The 18,956-nt window shown below is 43.9% G+C and overlaps 1 protein-coding gene across 1 annotated transcript in view; it reads left to right on the top strand.

The window, feature by feature from the left end:
• The window catches only part of IGSF3 (immunoglobulin superfamily member 3), a 529,021-nt gene that overhangs the window by 251,900 nt on the left and 258,165 nt on the right, over positions 1 to 18,956 (top strand). The window contains exon 5 of the mRNA XM_030204032.1: positions 9,223 to 9,630. Within this exon, the coding sequence (XP_030059892.1) occupies positions 9,223 to 9,630 (408 nt within the window). The remainder of the gene's footprint in view (positions 1 to 9,222; positions 9,631 to 18,956) is intronic.

Here is an 18,956-nt window from a genome sequence, read left to right as displayed (position 1 = left end):
AACTCCTCAATCTAGCTTTAACTTAGGCACCTGTTCTGCACCCAGAGAAACAGTACTAATTGTCCTGGATCCCCCAAACCAGAATTTTTCTAATTAAATTTAAATTAAACATTTTTTAGGGAACTTAAGAAATTTATATCATACCCAGAGCAAAGCCTGAGGGCATAACATGAATTCCTTTCTAACTTTCTGCGTCACTAAAGGCACATTGGGAAAAACAAGAATCCTATGTTCGTGAAATAATTCAGGCCTCTTCCTGGAGAATAATATCAATACCATATCTCGGTCAGAACCCAAACTGATGCTGTCTAGGAGAGGAACGTATGTCATGGTTTCCTCCAGAGAGGTCTCAAGCTGAGTAATTAAATTTAAGAAATCAAAAGGCACCATATCATCATCTCCCTCCGCCAGATGTCTCACAAAACTTGGAATATAATGAAGCTCTGGAGATAACCGGGAGAGAAAGAGGGTCTAACTGAAGAACTTTCAGAAATACTTCTTTATCATTTCATATGAAGAGATCTATTTATGGAAAATAAAATTCATAAACCTCAAATTATAATGATACATGTTTTCCAATCTTTCTGCTTTGTACTCAGGCAGCATTGCCTTTTGTCAAGGCCTGCTTAAATATCTTCTGAGTTTCCTTGCTCTGGGTCTCTGACTGCAGTTTCCCATTGATCTTCATAACCCCCTCTTCTAAAGCTGACAGTTTCACCACAGTCTCTCCAAAATATTTACAGAACTGAGAGCTATATGGTAAGCTGTATTGTAGAAAAGCATTAGTATCATAGCAATGTTATTTGAATGTTCTAATTGTATGGTTATTAGATATTCCTTCACTGTTATGCTGACATCGTATTATTCTCAGTACTGTTAATGTGCATATTTTTGATCCTGTTTCATGGTAGTCCTATTATTAGGTTTCAGTTTACTGTTTTCAGGTTTACCTCATTCATTGTATTTATGTTTATACTTGGCCATTTTACTATTGTTATGCTGTTAACAAAATTGTAAGTTTTATGTTAAACTGTACCTGCTGTACATACCGCCTTGGGTGAATCTCTTCATAAAGGCGGTTAATAAATCCCAATAAATAAATAAATGATATAGTAGCCTCCATCCTGGCCATGGGTTTCCACAGTTCTAACTTAGAAACTTCTCTAGGAGGGGTAGATTTCATGGACCTTCATCCAGGTGATAGAAGGAAATTTACTGGTTTAATTTTGTCCAATTTCAAGACAAAATTTATGTTCTCCCAAAGAGGGTCATACAGTAATAGCACCACCTTCCCTTCATCTTCCTTTTCAGAAATCACCATATGCAAAGCTGGCTTGTTCTGAAACTACTCTCATGGGTCATTTCTTGGGGAGAAACTGGCTTGTTGTGCCAAAGAGCTATCAAATATAACCATTGAGGATAAAAGTTCAGTTGGTATGGGGGTGGGGGCAAGGAACTGGACTCAGAGAAAAAAGATCTACATCAAGACTACTAGGTTCCACAGTTCAGGAAGAGGATAACTCAGTTATTAATGGTAAGCTTTTCTAGTCAGTATCTAGGCATCCATTGGGCCTTGTACAGGAGTACTTCAGCAGTCAGAGGTTTCTGTTCCTTTCCTCTTCCCCATTTCAGCACCATTGTCAAGGATTGGGTGAAAAGGGGTCAGAACCACTTACTTAAACACAGCCCATCAAATTCAGCAGGCCTGTAAATCTCACCGAGTGGAGTGGAGGAGTAGCCTAATGGTTAGTGCAGTGGCCTAAGAACCTGGAGAACTGGGTTTGATTCCCTTCAGCTTCTTGTGACCCTGGGTAAGTCATTTAACTCTCCATTGCCACAGGTGCAAATTAAGTACCTGTATATCAAACATATAAATGGCAAGTGACCGTACTCACTTGCAAATGCACAGTACAGACTTCCCTCTCTGTCCCGCCCTCGCGTCAAGACGTAATGACGTCAGAGGGCGGAACAGAGAGGGAAACGGAGTCGAATAGTCGGACGCCGACGCCTGGAAAGGACCATCTCGCGAAACAACCTCCCACCCATCCCCCCCGCCGCCGCTCCCACCCCCTCCGTATTGGGCCCCCTGCACTGATCTGACAGCGCCTCTCACCTCCGTGTGGAAGCGCTGCAGGGAGCAGCAGAGTGATCTGCTGCTGCCTGCAGCGCTTTCACACGGAGGTGAGAGGCGCTGTCAGGTCAGTGCAGGGGGCCCGGCGAGGAGGGTAGCTGCAAATCTCGCCTGTTTTTACGGGCTTAATGGCTAGTAATACATAAACTGCTTTGATTGTAACCACAGAAAGGTGGTATATCAAATCCCATCTTCTTTGGTTACACTCTTACAGGTGCGCACCCACAGCCATGCATCTATGTAGCACAGTGGCTGTTGCCTCTTAATGGTGCCAGTAGATGACCTTGACTCCACCAAGCAGCTTTCTAACTGAGTTCACATATCCTTTGCACTCTTGCAGCTGTTGCCCCTCTATAAAGTGACTTCTGACATATACTCAAGTAAATTTACATAGTTATTTACTGCTGTTTGGTTGAGATGTATTTCTTTCCATTTCTAAGTAGTCACAATGCATCACCATTCTGGATGATAGAGTGGCTTCTACGGTGCTACTTATTAACATAGTAACATAGTAGATGACGGCAGAAAAAGACCTGCACGGTCCATCCAGTCTGCCCAACAAGATAAACTCATATGTGCTAGTTTTTTGTGTATACCTTACCTTGATTTGTACCTGTCTTTTTCAGGGCACAGACCGTATAAGTCCGCCCAGTACTATCCCCGCCTCCTAACCACCAGCCCCGCCTCCCACCACCGGCTCTGGCACAGACCGTATAAGTCTACCCAGCACTACCTATCTTATTTCTGTACTATTTATGTCCTCCAATGCCTCTTGTCAACCATTTGGGGCGCCCAAGCTTCCTGCTCAGGACTAACTTATTTGGTGCAAGAAGGCACAGGATTCAAAGCACGCTTGGACCCGGGCCATTTTCCACAAGCAGTGAGATTCAGAATCCAAGTGTCTTGCTCTCTTGCTTGCTGTCCTACCAGTTGCCTCTAAACTGCAATGCCAGGCACATCTTTTGTTTTAATTAAATATATAAACAAATCGAAGGGCTGCAAATGAGCAGTGTATGCTTACAACTCATTCTCTGTAGGTCCCTTGGGGGATAGATTTCCTTTAATAAACACTCATTTAAAGAGCAGCTGCATGACTTCAGCGTTTTCTTCGCTTTCTCTTTACTGTTAACCGCTGATGTTATGGAAACAAAGGCATCTTTCAGCTTCTGATACTCTATGTGATCAGTGAAAGTGACTGATGAAAACCAAGCCTTATTCTTTTCTGCTTTAATCTTGGCTCTTGTGCCTCTCTCTCTCTCCTCCCCTCCCCCTTTATTTCATCAAATTGGAGGGTAATTTAATTAAAGAAAAGAGAAAATGAATATCATCGGCTAAAAATATTATGATCACATAATGAGCTGGCAGTCTTTTTCTCTTCAGGGAATCAACTGTTATTTGAAAGAGTTTTGATGTTTGCCGAGTTGCTCTAAGGCAAGCATCTGTTGCTTCTGATTGATTAGGAAGTGCCATGGTTTTATCTGTTAGGTTTGGCGTATGGATTGGTTCATGAAGCTAATCAGCAGCTCCAGGGTTTGATTGGAAGAGTATAGTGCAAAACTGAAAGGTCACATTTCCAAGGGTTCTGAGCATGTGAAAACAATGGGGGTGTGGTGCAGTGTTCTGTGAACTGGAAATAGATTCCCCTTAGCTGAATTGTGTGATCTAGTTGAAGTGATAACTGTGCTAATGAAGACATCAGGGCCAGAAACCCAGTTTGTAATCCTAGCCCTGCCATGGATTCTGTGTCTTCAGGGGCTTCTTTACCCATACATCAAATTTTCTTTATTTCTCCCCCTCCCTCCTTTTCCATCAATGAACTGTGTAGAATCTAGATCTCTCTCTTCTCCTTCATCAAAACTCTTAATGGCTTGATTTATAGAAGGTTTTTCCCATAAAATGGGAGAAAAACTCTTGTGAATTGTGCCTTTGGACTGGAGGGAATTTGCCTTTTAGAAGTGTTAGGAAAGCCACAGGTTTGTTAGCTGAGCCAAGAAGACTGGCTTGGCTTTTTAAGAGGCAGACCCAAGCTGAGCCAGCTTAATCAGTATAGGAAAAATAAGTTGCAAAATTTAGAAGTAAAAATGAAACAAACTCCTCCTATGACCCTTTTTTATGGTTCTGATTTGATTTATTCTGCAGGAGTGGCCTAGTGGTTAGGGTGGTGGACTTTGGTCCTGAGGAACTGAGTTCAATTCCCACTTCAGGCACAAGCAGCTCCTTGTGACTCTGGGCAAGTCACTTAACCCTCCATTGCCCCATGTAAGCCGCATTGAGCCTGCCATGAGTGGGAAAGCGCGGGGTACAAATGTAAAAAAAAAAAAAACGTATTTCTTCTTTTCCATCTCTGTTCTGTCTGTCTCCTTGGTCCAGCTATTTTCATTTTCCTTTCCTCCTTTCATTTCATCAACCTCTCTTTGTCCCTATTCTCTTTCCTCCATCTCTTAATTGGCTTAGCCCCTTGCCTGTACCATCCATCCTCAATTGTCTCCTCTTAAAGTTGTTGAATCAGTAATGACTGGTATGTTGAGCCTTCATGTGTGTCCTGTTTTTACACCATGCTTTTTCTTAGAGCAATGGAAGTAAAATGAAGCCTGGCTTGGCCTGTAAAATCTACATGGAGCCAGTTGAACCCCAACTATGACAGCCCTATTGATGTAGAGTAACCATGCAAATGGGTTATTCAGTCTCCAAAGACAGCTGTTACTGTCCTCATAACCAACTAAACCAGCAGCCCATCATCCACAAGGAAGACTCTGCTTTTCTTGAATTTCAACTGTTTATTGCAAGAATAAGCAAAACCATAACTTAACTGCATGCAGTAGCTGGAACTCAGAAAGTCCTTCTGTGAAGGCAGGAGAGTCTTTGAACTGGATGTTCACAGTTGCTGATGGGGCTGGGAATACTGCAGAATGGTGGATATGGAGTGTTTGAAGAATCATTTATTAGAGAGGTAGAGTAGTATAGAATATAAACTAAGTGAGTTGAGAATGTAGGCAAAAGGGGGGAATGTTAGAATGGAAAGATGTGGTAGAAAAGTCCGCTTTCAGAGGAGAGAGGGCAGAGCAGTAATACATGTTGAGAGCCAAAATGGAGACTCTGATTTGCCTCAGTGGGAGAAGGGGCAAGAAGACCCACAAGGCTAGAGGGCAAGGAAAAGGACCAGTAAGGTCAGTGCCTGATACTAGGATATGGTGCATGTCACTAAGGACAGTGAAGCAAGCATCTGCCAGGACCCTAATGATGGGATGGTACTCAGGCAGTGACAGTTAGCCTCAGAAACATGCTGGAACTACAAATATACAAACAATGAAGAACACATACAATTGTGTGGGCAGAACAGCAGCAACTTAGAGCACTGCACCCAGCTCACTCTGAAAACAATTCCAGATCCAAGTAGGAAAGTCTGACAGCATTATGCATGTGGGGAAACTGTCAGAGGCATGGATAATTCACTCCCACAAACTACCAGCTGCTCTGCTGCCTTAGTACAGTAAATTCAGACCTTTTAAGAGTATGCATGATTTTTTGTGTATTCTGGGCACTTGATTTATTTGGAGGAGGGAACAGCAAAGCTTCAGCCTTTTGAGATAGGGCCTCTTGGGTTCACATTTATTTTCATGTAGTCACAGGCTATACAAAGGTTGCATAGTTTATGAATGCATGCATCAGGATCAGCCTACTGGTTGCTGACTATAAGGGGTCCTATTCAATGATGTAGTGAATCATCATATTCATTAATACTGTTCTGTTGCAGTGGTTAAAATGTGTTTCTGCTTTTTTGGAGGGGAGGGAAGGAAATTCCTTCATGGATAAATGGTATTTCTGCCAGTTTAATTCTCAGCAGAATTCAGGTCAAAAACCAGCAGTTCCAAGAGAATCACAATTAGTTGCCACTAGCTGTTGCTGTCATGTAGAGTTCATTTCATAATCCAGTCTGACCTCTGACCAGACAAACATGCAAAGCCCTCTTGCTGTATTCATAGCTAGACAATTGTAGCACTCATGAAAATGAGAAAAGGGTACTCTAGAAAAGTGGGCATTGTGCATAGACCTGTTCCACCCAACTCTACTAATGCAGCTTAGTGCTGACTAGTGCCGCCAGCTCTTCTTGTTCTAATCTCTTATTCTATACTCTTGATATCTCTATTGCTGTAGTTCTTGATTTCCATTACTTCTATTACCAACAGAAAGTGTAGCTCAATGTAGTTGCTCTGATTGAAAATAAGTCCTTGTTCATGCGTCTTCTCCAACATTTTTAGTTTGTGTTGGTGTTTGCTGACATGACATACTTTAACATAAAGGGCCAAAGGCTTTTTCTGAGAAAACGTTTCTTCCTGCTCATCTTTTTTTGAGCTTCTAGCTCATTAGAGATCAGCCTCTACTTCCCATAAGCTTTCATTTGCAACTACCCAAGATATTGTCCCCTCCATTTAATCTCTCCTTCTCTTTCCCTGTATCTCAGTCATCTCCAGGGACCTTGGACTATAGCTCCCTCTTTGCTCCACAGCATATACTTTTGAAGTCTGGCCACTAGGTGTTGATATTGTGCAATGTCTTAGACTCCTTTCCATGCCATTCCAGGGTGGTTACTTTGACTGTTTCCGGTGTTGATATTGTGCAATGTCTTGGACTCCTTTCCACACCATTCTAGGGTGGTTACTTTGACTGTTTCCTTTCTGCATTATCCTTCTTCCTAGCTATTGAACCAGGGGTCCAAAAGTTATACTTGAGTTTAACATTCCATGATGTGGTAAAATTACAGTATAGGTAATCATTGCATTTCAGCTACTGTCTCTTACTGATGGAAAGGCACTAAGAAAAACATCCTGATCATAGCCCAATACCCAACCCTACCCCCAAAATAACAGCCCCCCCCCATGCCAGCCCCTCCATACACATCCCCTTCTCCTTCAGATACACCCAACAATCACAATTGCTCCCCTCCCACACACCAAAAACCATCATGTGATTTTCACCCAGCATGTACCAGGGTATCCCTAGTGATCTAGTGGATAGGGCAGAAGCAATCGCTCTTTCCTGGCCTGTTGCTGCCCCTAGCAGTAGTCACATGGTACTACCCCCAGGCAATTATGGGGATATCCCTGATGGTTTAAAATGGCAGCTATGACACCTAGCAGTAGTCATGCGGTGTCACCCCTAGTGTTCACCTCTCCCCCCCCCCCCCCAAAGGCATTTACCGGAATATACCTGGTGGTTTAAAATGGCAGCTATGATCTCTAGTGGCAGTATCATGGTTATACCATTAGGGTTCAGTCCGTCAGTCCTGTCCATACCCACTTTCATCTCATACCCTGCTCTGTGCCTGACCTGCAACATATTAATTAACATGTGATTTTTAATGTTGGGTTGTTTTTAACGTATGGTAACCATTAGCATGGGCCCGTGCTAAAGGTTATCATTCTTTAATAAACATCCCCTTAAGTTTCTACCCAAGGTAATGGAAAATGAAATGATTTTCCCAAGGTCAACCATCAGAATTTGAACCATGGCTTTCCTGGTTCTCAGTCTGCTGCTATAACCATTAGCTTACGTCTCCATACCACTCTGGTGGCCCTATCCTTCTTTCCTCCTGCTGTCCTTTTAAAATCACTCTACCAGCCTCTATCTCTCCCTCCCTGCCTGGGGCCTGGAGGGAAGACATTGGCGAAGCACAAGTCTTAGAAGTGCTTTGTAGAGATAAGTGCTTTACTTTTGCATTTCCCATTGCTTTATTTTCGTGAAAGATTTGGATTTTGTCAGTCCTTGGGAGTTTAACACAGCACTGATTGCAACACTGAATTGTGATTAACAGCATATAGAGATATAAAAAGAGATATTTAAAAGGATTTGTAAAGGACATTCTTGTGGAAGGTTTTTTGCCGATGATGAAGAGAAGATCTTTTGATCTATAACTCCCAAATTTATACAGACAAATTGCTTTGACTATCGGCCTAGAGTTTAGGATTCTCAGTGCAGTTTTACCACCAATAGAAGCTTGAAAAATGTTATACAAGGGCCTCATTGTCTCAAATGGGGGTCATCAAATGTGTAAGTACAATACCAAAGAATGAACTGATTTCTTAAACCAAATATCCTCTCTCAAACTAGCGGTTGTCTTCATATTTGCATTGTGCCAGAAAGCATCCTGGAAGTCCTAGGCACTTGAATTTTCAGCATTTACAAGGCTATGAATACAGTACAGTTTTTGATGTGGAATTCTTGAGCATCCTGTTTGTGAGGATTCAGTTTAGACCACACGTTACCACATCAGCTTACGATGTCACAATTGAACAGCAAGCCAGGATAGGCCTACTACAGAGCTATACATTAGTCAGTACCAGTGGTGTAGAATCAACATTTTCCGAGTCTGAAATTTAAAAGCTATGTATGTTTTAATTTTAACTTTCATTTTTAATTTTGGTGTAAGCTTGATATTTTATTTTTAACTGTACATTTTTAAAATATAAATAAGCTAGTTAGGTTTGAAAAATGGCCCTTGCTTATCTTTGATTCCACTTAGGCCTAGAGCTACAGATCAGAGCAGAGAAGAGTCACAAACTATTTTATTAACCAACCAAGTAAAAAAAACATTGAACTGTCAACAAAACAACCTAAGGGGTCCTTTTACAAAGGCACGCTAGTGGTTTTAGGGCGCGCTAATCATTAGCATGCACTAAACGCTAGCAATACCCATAGAAATATGTGGGTGACTAATGTTTAGTGCGTGCTTATTTTTAACACACACTAAGAACACTAGCACGCCTTTGTAAAAGGACCCCTAAGAGTTTCCAATGTAACTGATATTGTTTAATCCCAGTTTATTGCACCTAATTAAAATGTTTTATTAGATTTTACAAGGCACTTTTACCCAGTTGTTGTTTTTTTTTTTAACTAGGTATACCTAGTTGTACTTTACCTAGTTTTACTGAGCAGCCTTAATTTTACTTTTACTTAACCTAGTTTCCAAAAAAACTAGGTTGCCAACACTAGCTTTTCTTTATACAGAAATCAGTGAAACAGTACTAAAAGAAGCATATTATGTTTTAGTGTATTTAGATGGCTAATTTACATTCTTTTGTGTTTTTCCCCAGTCATACCAGACACCCTCAAAGTGACATCTTTACCCCAGACGCTTAATAAAGTGGAAGGAGACACGCTAGAGCTGAAGTGCGAGGTTTCAGAAAACACAGCACAGCACACACATCTGTCCATCTCCTGGTACCGTCAGAAAGGGAACCAGGTTACAGAAGTCATCTCCCTGACCCGCAACTTTGTGCTGCACCCTGGGAGCACGTACACACAGAGGCAGGTCTCTGGGGATGTCCGGCTGGATAAGATTGGGGAAACGTCCTTCAAGCTGACTGTTTACAACTTACAGGCATCTGACCAGGGGGAGTTCTACTGTGAGGCAGCAGAGTGGATCCTGGACCCAGATGAAACCTGGTTCTCCATGACCAAGAAGAGGTCCGATGGCACAGTTACCAATGTGCAGGCAGCAGGTGAGGCTTTTCTGATTTCTGACTCTCTTTATATTGTTGTGAAATTTAATTTGTGATTTTATTTTTTAGCGAGACGCGTTGGATTTAAATCTACTCCTGGCCAATATTCAGCCTGCAGTGATGAGCGTTTTTCCAAGCACAGACTCCCACTACCTCAGATAGACCCAGATATTCAATGCCAGGCCACATCTGGGCACCAGCATTGAATCTCCGGGTCTGCGGCAGCTCCCTGAAGTTTTGTGGGTATGGCTGGTATTCAGTGCCTTACCCACATTCCTAATCAGGCCTAACTTTTCTGCAGTCCAGCTTACCCAGTTAGGCATGCAGGCAAGGAGGTTTTATGACAGGAGACAGCATGAGCCTATCTGGCCCATTCTGTAGACTGAAGCCAGTGAACAGAACTTGCTGAAGACGCTATTGAAAACCACTGCTTATGTGTGTGTGTGTTTTTTTTAATTATTTGACAGCTTTTTTTATTTATTTTAAAACTTCCTGAGGGGTTTTATTTAACCTGGGGGAGGGCCATAGTCCCGCTGAGAGTGTGGGTGCTCCAGAGTGGCAGACTTGATTTTGGAGCCAGGGTAGTACCCACAACTCAGCCCTAAGGCTCAAGTAGAGCTGGGGCCTTTCATAAAGCTGCCCCCTACAAAAATCAAGCCTCCCGCAGCTCCAAAAACAAGTCTGCCACTCCGGAGTGCCCACACCCACAGCGGGACTGTGGCTAACACGCCAGGACCCCCCCCCCCCCCCCCCCCCCCCCCCCCCCGAGGTTTTAAAAACCTTGGGTTACATATGGGAAGGTTTTAAATACATTAAAAATGCTGTTAAATATTGGCAGCTGGCCAGCTCAGCTTCTCCTGCCCGCTTAAACCACTATGAATATCAACCCCCAGGTGTTTTGAGAGAAGGCTCTTTCCAATTTCCCTTTACCCGCAATCCTTATTGTACGGTGGCAATGACAACATCTTGTTTTCTGTTTAAACTGTTCCCTGATGCGGATCCAGGTATTTTGTATCTCTCTGAATTATGAAAGCTTTTATGAAACATTTGTTTTGCAAGGGTGCTTTACTGAAGTGATAGAAGAAGCGGTGAAAGTAACACAAACTGTGTTTCATTCACACTATAACCAGCAGCATCTTTAAAAGGATTCATTTTATAATCTACATCTTAGCAACCTGCGTCAGTGTTCTCCGTTCTGAATTCCAACATGTTGGATCCATGAACAGCAGCGCCCTTTCTCCTGTGGTCTGTTGCAGAACATGAAATGGGCTTTTACTCTGCAATTACATTAATCAACTCAGTGCAGAATGAGAACGCCTTGTGAATTGGAGGCAATATCCACTTCACACATTTAAAGAGGAAAATCAGCCACTGATCACATTTCTCCTAGATTCAAGTGCCTGCATGCCTAATTTAGCATGGAAATCCCAATGATAAATGCAGTTGTCACCTTTTAAGGTGCACCGGCACAAATCATTGTGTGAGAGACCCAGTTTCTGTTCCATTTGCGTCTTTGCTGACCTATAACTGGCATTCGGTTTCTCCATCGAAAGCCCATTGCATCAATAAAGGGTGTTTGAAAGAAATAATAAAACAGCATCTATTCCTGAGCCATTTAAAGTGCTCAGTCTGCTGTAGCGCCGAGAGCTGCCAGCGCACTCCAGATTTTCGGGACAGGCTGATGATGCTCTGGTTTTACTCCAAGACTTTTGCAAACACGTGTAGTCCTGCTCTTCGTGAGGCAGTGGTTCCCAAACCTGTCCTGGAAGGCCCCCCCCCCCAGGCATTCTGGTTTTTGGGATATCCAAAATGAATATATATGAGAGAAATTTGCATACAAAGGAGGCAGTGCATTCAAATCTATCTCAGGAATATTTATTGATCCTTAAAATGAGTTCCCCTTATTTCACTCTAGTTACAAATCTGAATTATACCCCCATAAAGTAACTACAATTTATTTACTTTAAATTCTTTATTCATATCAAAATCTTATATATAAAATCAACTACGGAGTTTTACCAGGTCCTTCTAATTCTCATACATTCCATCCATACATACTCAGTCATATCCTTCCTCGTTTATACTGTTGCTTACTCACAATCACGCTTCCCTTTAAGGAGGTGTGACACTAATATTTCAATATAACATTTCTTATCACTGCACAAATATGTGACATTTGTTGTTACAAATAGATATGCTATATATTGAATCAAAATATTATAAACAGTCCATTTCGTGCTGGAGAACTTCTTATATTGCACTCATAAATAAAGTGTGACAATCAAAGTTATTCTATGAATGTTCTTTTCAAATATGTTATCACTGTTCTCCTTTTGTCCACACTGCGCTGACTCCTCAAGTCACTTTACAAAATTTCTTCTTCGGTACCTCAGTGATATGCTTCCATTTTTGTATTCAAATTGCAAACTTAACTTCCATTGCTGCAAACTTTTATTTTCTCTTGAATCCAGAAAATAATAGAAAAGATGGGGAAAATAGATTAACCTGTGTTCTTCCTTATGGTCCGTGTTCTTTCAAAATAAGGAACATAATCAACAAACATTGGTCTGTTTTGGGAATTCATGGAGGATTTGAAAAGATGCCCCAGTATGCATGTACTAGGGGGCAAAATATTGGAGAGAGATTAGCAGGGAGATACAGTAATCAAGTCCTGGAGGAAGGTCACACTAGATGTAAGGGTTGTGTATACTGTCAGTATGCATGGGAAACCAATTGGATTTATATACCCAATCAGATAAATAACAAATTTTTTTTTTTAAATCTAAAACTGACTGTAATTCCAGCATGGTAATTTATGCTATCCTATGTCCGTGTGGACTGTGGTACATAGGGCAGACAGTTAAAAAGTAAAATACTGTCTTGCACAATATCTGAGTAATATTTGCTTATGAAAAACAGACACCCCGTTGGTAGAACACTGGATATCTCACAATCATGTGATAACTGATCTTAGATTTTTGGTTTTGGTTCAGTTTGAAACACCCAGTGAGGGTGACATCCTACAGAAAACGATACTTAAGGAATAGCGTCTGATATTTGAATGGCGCACAGTGACCCGTACAGGGCTCAACAACGAGGTGGAATGGATGGGGATGTGAGTTCTGTGTCCTGTTCAGATGACGTAATTATGCTGCCAGATTTAAGGAGTGCGCATGAGTCAGCATTTAGCAGTAGCGGCGCCATTGCTCTGTGCACCTGTTGGAGTCCCGTCCTGTGGAAGCTGCCCGATTCTTTTGATAAGGTACAAAATTATTGTGCAATATTGGGGTAAAGAGGTAGAAGGATTCAGGATGGAAAGGGAGTAGGGTTCTTCTATGGTTTATGTGTTTGTTTGTATTTAGTTAAACCCCTGAAGATGCGGAAAAGTGAAACGCATCGATTGCGTTGGGTTTGACGAATTTGGTTTTATTCAAGAGAAAATAAAAGTTTGCAGCAATGGAAGTTAAGTTTGCGATTTGAATACGATAATGGAAGCACATCACTGAGGTACCAAAGGAGAAGTTTTGTAAAGTGACTTGAGGAATCAGCGCAGTGTGGACAAAAGAACAGTGATAACATCTTTTAAGAGAGCTTTCATAGAATAACTTTGATTGTTACACTTTATGAGTGCAATATGAGAAGCTCTTTAGCATGAAATGAACTGTTTATAATATTTGGATTCAATATATAGCATACATAGGCGTAGTTTGACTGTTTCATTTGGGGGGGCAAAGAATGGGCGGAGCATATTAGCATATCATTTGCATATATACATATGCAAATGAATATGCTAATGTGGAGGAAGGAATTGAATTTACAGGCAAAATATCACAGATCACATTTCAAAAAGCTGACACATTTCAATTAATAAATTATGAATAAAATACTTTTATCTACCTTTGTTGTCTGATCATTTAGTTTTTCTATTCGCTTTGGTCCCAGTGTCTTCTGTTTTATTCAGTGTCTTCTTTCCAGTAGGCTTCCCTCTGCTCCCCACCCCTCGCAGTCCCATCAATCTCTTGCTCCTTCCTTCTGCTTCCCACCCCTCGCAGTCCCATCCATCTCCTGCTCCTTCCCTCTGCTTCCCACCCCTCCCAGTCCCATCCATCTGTTGCTCCTTCCCTCTGCTTCCCACCCCTCCCAGTCCCATTCATCTCCTGCTCCTTCCCTCTGCTCCCCACCCCTCGCAGTCCCATCCATCTCCTGCTCCTTCCCTCTGCTTCCCACCCCTCCCAGTCCCATCCATCTCCTGCTCCTTCCCTCTGCTTCCCACCCCTCCCAGTCATCTCCTGCTCCTTCCCTCTGCTTCCCACCCCTCCCAGTCCCATCCATCTCTTGCTCCTTCCCTCTGCTTCCCACCCCTCCCAGTCCCATCCATCTCCTGCTCCTTCCCTCTGCTTCCCACCCCTCCCAGTCCCATCCATCTCTTGCTCCTTCCCTCTGCTTCCCACCCCTCCCAGTCCCATTCATCTCCTGCTCCTTCCCTCTGCTTCCCACCCCTCCCAGTCCTATCCCTCCCAGTCCCATCCATCTGTTGCTCCTTCCCTCTGCTTCACACCCCTCCCAGTCCCATTCATCTCCTGCTCCTTCCCTCTGCTTCCCACCCCTCCCAGTCCCATCCATCTGTTGCTCCTTCCCTCTGCTTCCCACCCCTCCCAGTCCCATCCATCTGTTGCTCCTTCCCTCTGCTTCCCACCCCTCCCAGTCCCATTCATCTCCTGCTCCTTCCCTCTGCTTCCCACCCCTCCCAGTCCCATCCATCTGTTGCTCCTTCCCTCTGCTCCCCACCCCTCCCAGTCCCATCCATCTTCCCTCTGCTCCCCCCCCCCCCCCCCCGCGAGGTCCAAGATGGTGACTCCGTTTACCCCCTCTCTTCCTCCCTCCCTCCCTCCGGTGCAGGCAACAGTCTTCAGCTTTTTCAGCGTTCCTGGCAGCGGTAGCGATGTACACGCTGCCTTCGGTCTGCCCCGGAAGTCTTCTCTTCAAGTTCCTGTTCCCACCTATGCGGGAACAGGAACTTGAAGAGAAGGCTTCAGGGCAGACCGAAGGCAGCGTGTACAACGCTACCGCTGCCAGGAACGCTGGAAAAGACTGCTGCCTGCGGCGGAGGGAGGGAGGGAGGGAGGAAGAGAGAGGGGTAGACGGACACGCTCCTCTCCGTCCGCTACTCCGCTTGGCTTCCCTGCCCTCTCTGTCTGCGTCCCTCTTCCTCTGACGTCAGAGGAAGGCGGGACGCAGACAGAGAGCAGGGAAGCCAAGCGGACGGAGAGGAGCGCGTGCGTGCATGTGTTTTTTTTTTTTTTTAAACTAATGGCGCGGCGGCGCCTCATCGTCGTTTGGGGGGGCATTGCCCCCCCTCGCCCCCCCCAGTCTACGCCTATGATAGCATATCTATTTGTAACAACAAATGTTACATATTTGTGCAGTGATAAGAAATGTTATATTGAAATACTAGTAAAAGAGGCCCGTTTCTGAGCAAATGAAACAGGCGCTAGCAAGTTTTTCGTCGCCAACACCCCCCCTCCCTCCCTGGCCAACCCCTTCGTTGTTCTGCCATTGCTCCGCCCCCAACGTCATGACGTTTGACGCGAGGGCGGGGCCCGGAGCGATTTCCCACCCACCCCCGCCTCCCTGCCTCCCTCCCTGCCAACCCCTTCGTTGTTCTGCCATTGCTTCGCCCTCGAGGGCGGGGCCCAGAGCGATTTTGGTGGCTTCACCACCACGAACCTTTGAACCTTTTTGAAGGAAGTCAGGGCTTGGCTTCACTGACGTCAGTGTCCTCAGAATGTTGAGGGTGAGTTTTATTATAGTAGATTAGTGTCACACCTCCTTAAAGGGAAACGTGATTGTGAGTAAGCAACAGTATAAATGAGGAAGGATATGATTATGTATGGATTGAATGTATGAGAATTAGAAGGACCTGGTAAAACTCCGTAGTTTATTTATTTATTTATTGCATTTGTATCCCACATTTTCCGACCTATTTGCAGGCTCAATGTGGCTTACATAGTACCGTGTTGGCGATCGCCAATTCCGGTTTGAGAAATACAGAGTGGTATTGCGTAAGAGTTACATAAGTGATAGAGTGAATTAGATAGTCGAGGAGAGAGAGTTAATTTTTGTCCAGATCTGGTATAAGTTTCGTTGTGTTGTAGGGTTCAGGGGTTTAGGTTGGATCGTTGTGGTATGCCTTTTCGAACAGATTAGTTTTTAATGATTTCCGGAAGTTTGTTAGGTTGTGCATTGTTTTCATGACATTTGGTAGTGCATTCCATAGTTTTGTACTTAGGTAGTGGAAGCTAGATGCATATGTTGATTTATATTTTAGTCCTTTGCAGCTTGGGTAGTGGAGATTTAGGTATATGCATGCTGACCTTTTGGTGTTTCTTTGATATGAATAAAGAATTTACAGTAAATAAATTGTAGTTACTTTATGGGGGTATAATGAATATTTATTGTGGATATCCTATGAAAACTTGATTGGCTTGGGGGGGGGGGGGGGGTCCCCCAGGATACATTTGGGAACCACTGTGTTAGGGAATGGCTGCCATCAAGTAAGACCATTTGGTACCCTACTAGTGCCATAAGATTAAGACCTGGAAACAGAGGCTATTCCTAAACTTGTTGGAGAAGTGAGGATGTATTGTGAGGCAAAGGGGTGTTTGTGTTCACACACTGAGTAGGTATCCTCAGACACTATTCCTACTAATTTGTGTTGGAGTCCTCTGTGCAAGTTTCTGATGGCAGGGGTGGTGTCCTTTGTGATTGAAATCACCAGCCAACAGAAATGCACATGGAGGATTCAGGTGCAGCTTAGCTGGAACCTCCTTCAGATGGATTTAAATGATCAAGTAGTTCAACTTTACATCCAGTTCTTGAGATGTGGATGTCACTGGAGAGTGGGTAATTCAGATAATTGGGATAAAATACCTGTCTCTCACTGTATTCCTATAAATAACACAAATGAGATTATACAGCAGTTACGAACCTAACTACAGCCTTAGCCCCTATCTGTTCCCTATTTTTGAACCTTGCTGGTGGTAAGGGTATAATGTTACACTGCTGATTCCAAAAGGTTCTCTCCAGTAATTTGACTGGGGCATTTGTACTTGAGAAATGCAGGCAGTTCCACTTGCACAGATCTCTTACTTTGTTTGCTGAAAGCACCCACTTACTGTCTTACAGGAGTGCTTTTTAATCCGCTTCCTCTCCTTGTGAGAGCAGTTTGTAGCTCTTGGCAAGCCCACTGTGCTTTTTGACCATGCTTAGGTGCAGCCCTAAGACCATTCTCAAAATCTGTCTCCTCTCCCTCCCCATACTTGTTGATTTGGCAGCCTTCCTCCAGCCTGAGGGACTGATGTAATAGGCGTGTTTTAGAATGGTGCACTGAACTTCTGCACACAGCATTCTAATTCACCCACTAGAAAAATGTTTTACTCTGCACTAAACTAATAGCAGGCAAATTAGTGTATCATTAAAAAAAAAATACACACTAACAGAAAAAAAGAGCACACAATGTTGTGGTAATCTGTATCCAGGATTTGTCTTTTTTCCTGTCTGTATGTAAGCACGGGGATTGCCTAATGTACTGACAGGAAGAGAGACAAAAAGCAGCTGAGTGAAAAATCCCTTGGAGTCTTGCACAGTTTGCCTGACCCTCACTATTGAAAATATGATGTGAAACAACACCACCCACTGGCAGAACTGTAGGTGGAGGACTCCCGCTAAGTTTAGAGAGAACAATGGTGAGGAGTAAGATTAGTGCAGGAAAATCGAAAGTAAACTGCCTCAGTAAAGGATAGCATAGCTTCTTTATTCATCCTCTGAATGGTAGAGGCCAATGCTAAGAAGCAAACACTGGTCTCCAACCTCGTAGTGCCCTTGGGTAATTGGACTGGTCTCTGGTGTTTTGGCTATTCCATTTGATTTGGAGAACTAGGAGTTGTATGTGGGGATCAGAAATAGACAAGTAGAAATCTATCTTAGCCTTTGTACAAATTGGTACAAATTAAAATATGTTTAGCCTGAATATGCTATACCAGATTTTCCTTTGCAACGTTGCTGGAATTCAAAACACCTTAGGATAAACATAGAGGATCCCTATATGGCAAGAAGATGTAATCAAAGTAATAGAGCATTTCCGCTGAAAGCAAAACTTAAAAGGTATAGAGAAGTTAACGCACTGAGCAGTAAGAGCAAGTGCCATGCTAAACAGAGGGTGAAGTAGCATGTATGGAGCAGCAGCAGCCCTAGACAATGGCATAAAGGGAGGTAACCTGTATAGAGTGGCAGGTATAACCCTAGTAGCCACCTTCCTGGGCAGATTATATGGACCCTGCTGATCTTTATCTGCTACTAGTAAAAAAAGGCCCGTTTCTGACACAAATGAAATGGGCGCTGGCAAGGTTTTCCTCAGAGTGTGTATGTTTGAGAGAGTGTATGTGTGAGAGAGAGAGAGAGAGAGAGAGAGAGTGATTGTGCAAGTGTGTGTGTGTGACAGAGAGAGAGTGAGACTGGGTGTGAGTGTGTGTGTGAGAGAGAATGTTTCACACAGATACAGTGTGTGTGAGAGAGAGCGAGTGTGAGAGTATGTGTGCGATTCTCGGTCTCACAAAGAGTCTGTGTGAGTGTATGAGACCGAGATTTTGCAGAGCCCCCCTCCCCCTCTTCTTCCCCCCTCTCCCCCCCTGTCCGAGTTCCAGGACCCCCCTCTCCCCCCCTGTCTGAGTTCCAGGACCCCCCTCCCCCTTCTTCCCATCCCCCTCCCCCTCTCGCTCCCCCTGATCCAGGACCCCCCTTCCAGTTACAGGACCCGCCCCTCCCCTTCCATTGGAGTTCCAGGAATCCCCTCCCCCCAGTGTCGTTTCAGGACCCCCTCTTTGTAGTTTCAGGACCCCCTTCCCCCCTCTCTGGCCCTCCCCCTCGTAATAGCCAGCTGTTGTTTAAAAGTTTTTACCTCCTGCACGCAGGGACGCTGCTTCAGACAGCCTTTTCTTTCGCTTCTATTTCAGCTGTTCCTGTGGTCCTGCCCATGGGCGGAGAAAATCGGAGGATTAACATCTCCTGACGTCAGGGGGAGTGGAGGGGGGGCGATGTCGGGGGGGGTGAGCAGCGGTGACCTCGGTGGGGAGGGGGGCGTTGTGGCAGGGGCGGGAGATGTTGGTGTGTGTGGAGGAAGGGCTGAAGCTGCTCCTGCAACGTTCCAATGTCTCTCACTGCGTTCGTGACGTCAGGAGATGGTTACGATCACAGTGAGACACATTCGAACGTTGAAGGAGCAAATTATTATATTAGATGTTATATTGAAACTTTGTGAGTCTATATCA

Source organism: Microcaecilia unicolor, chromosome 5 (genome assembly GCF_901765095.1).
Source record: "Microcaecilia unicolor chromosome 5, aMicUni1.1, whole genome shotgun sequence".
NCBI lineage: Eukaryota > Metazoa > Chordata > Amphibia > Gymnophiona > Siphonopidae > Microcaecilia > Microcaecilia unicolor.
This window is presented reverse-complemented; position numbering and strand designations above follow the sequence as displayed.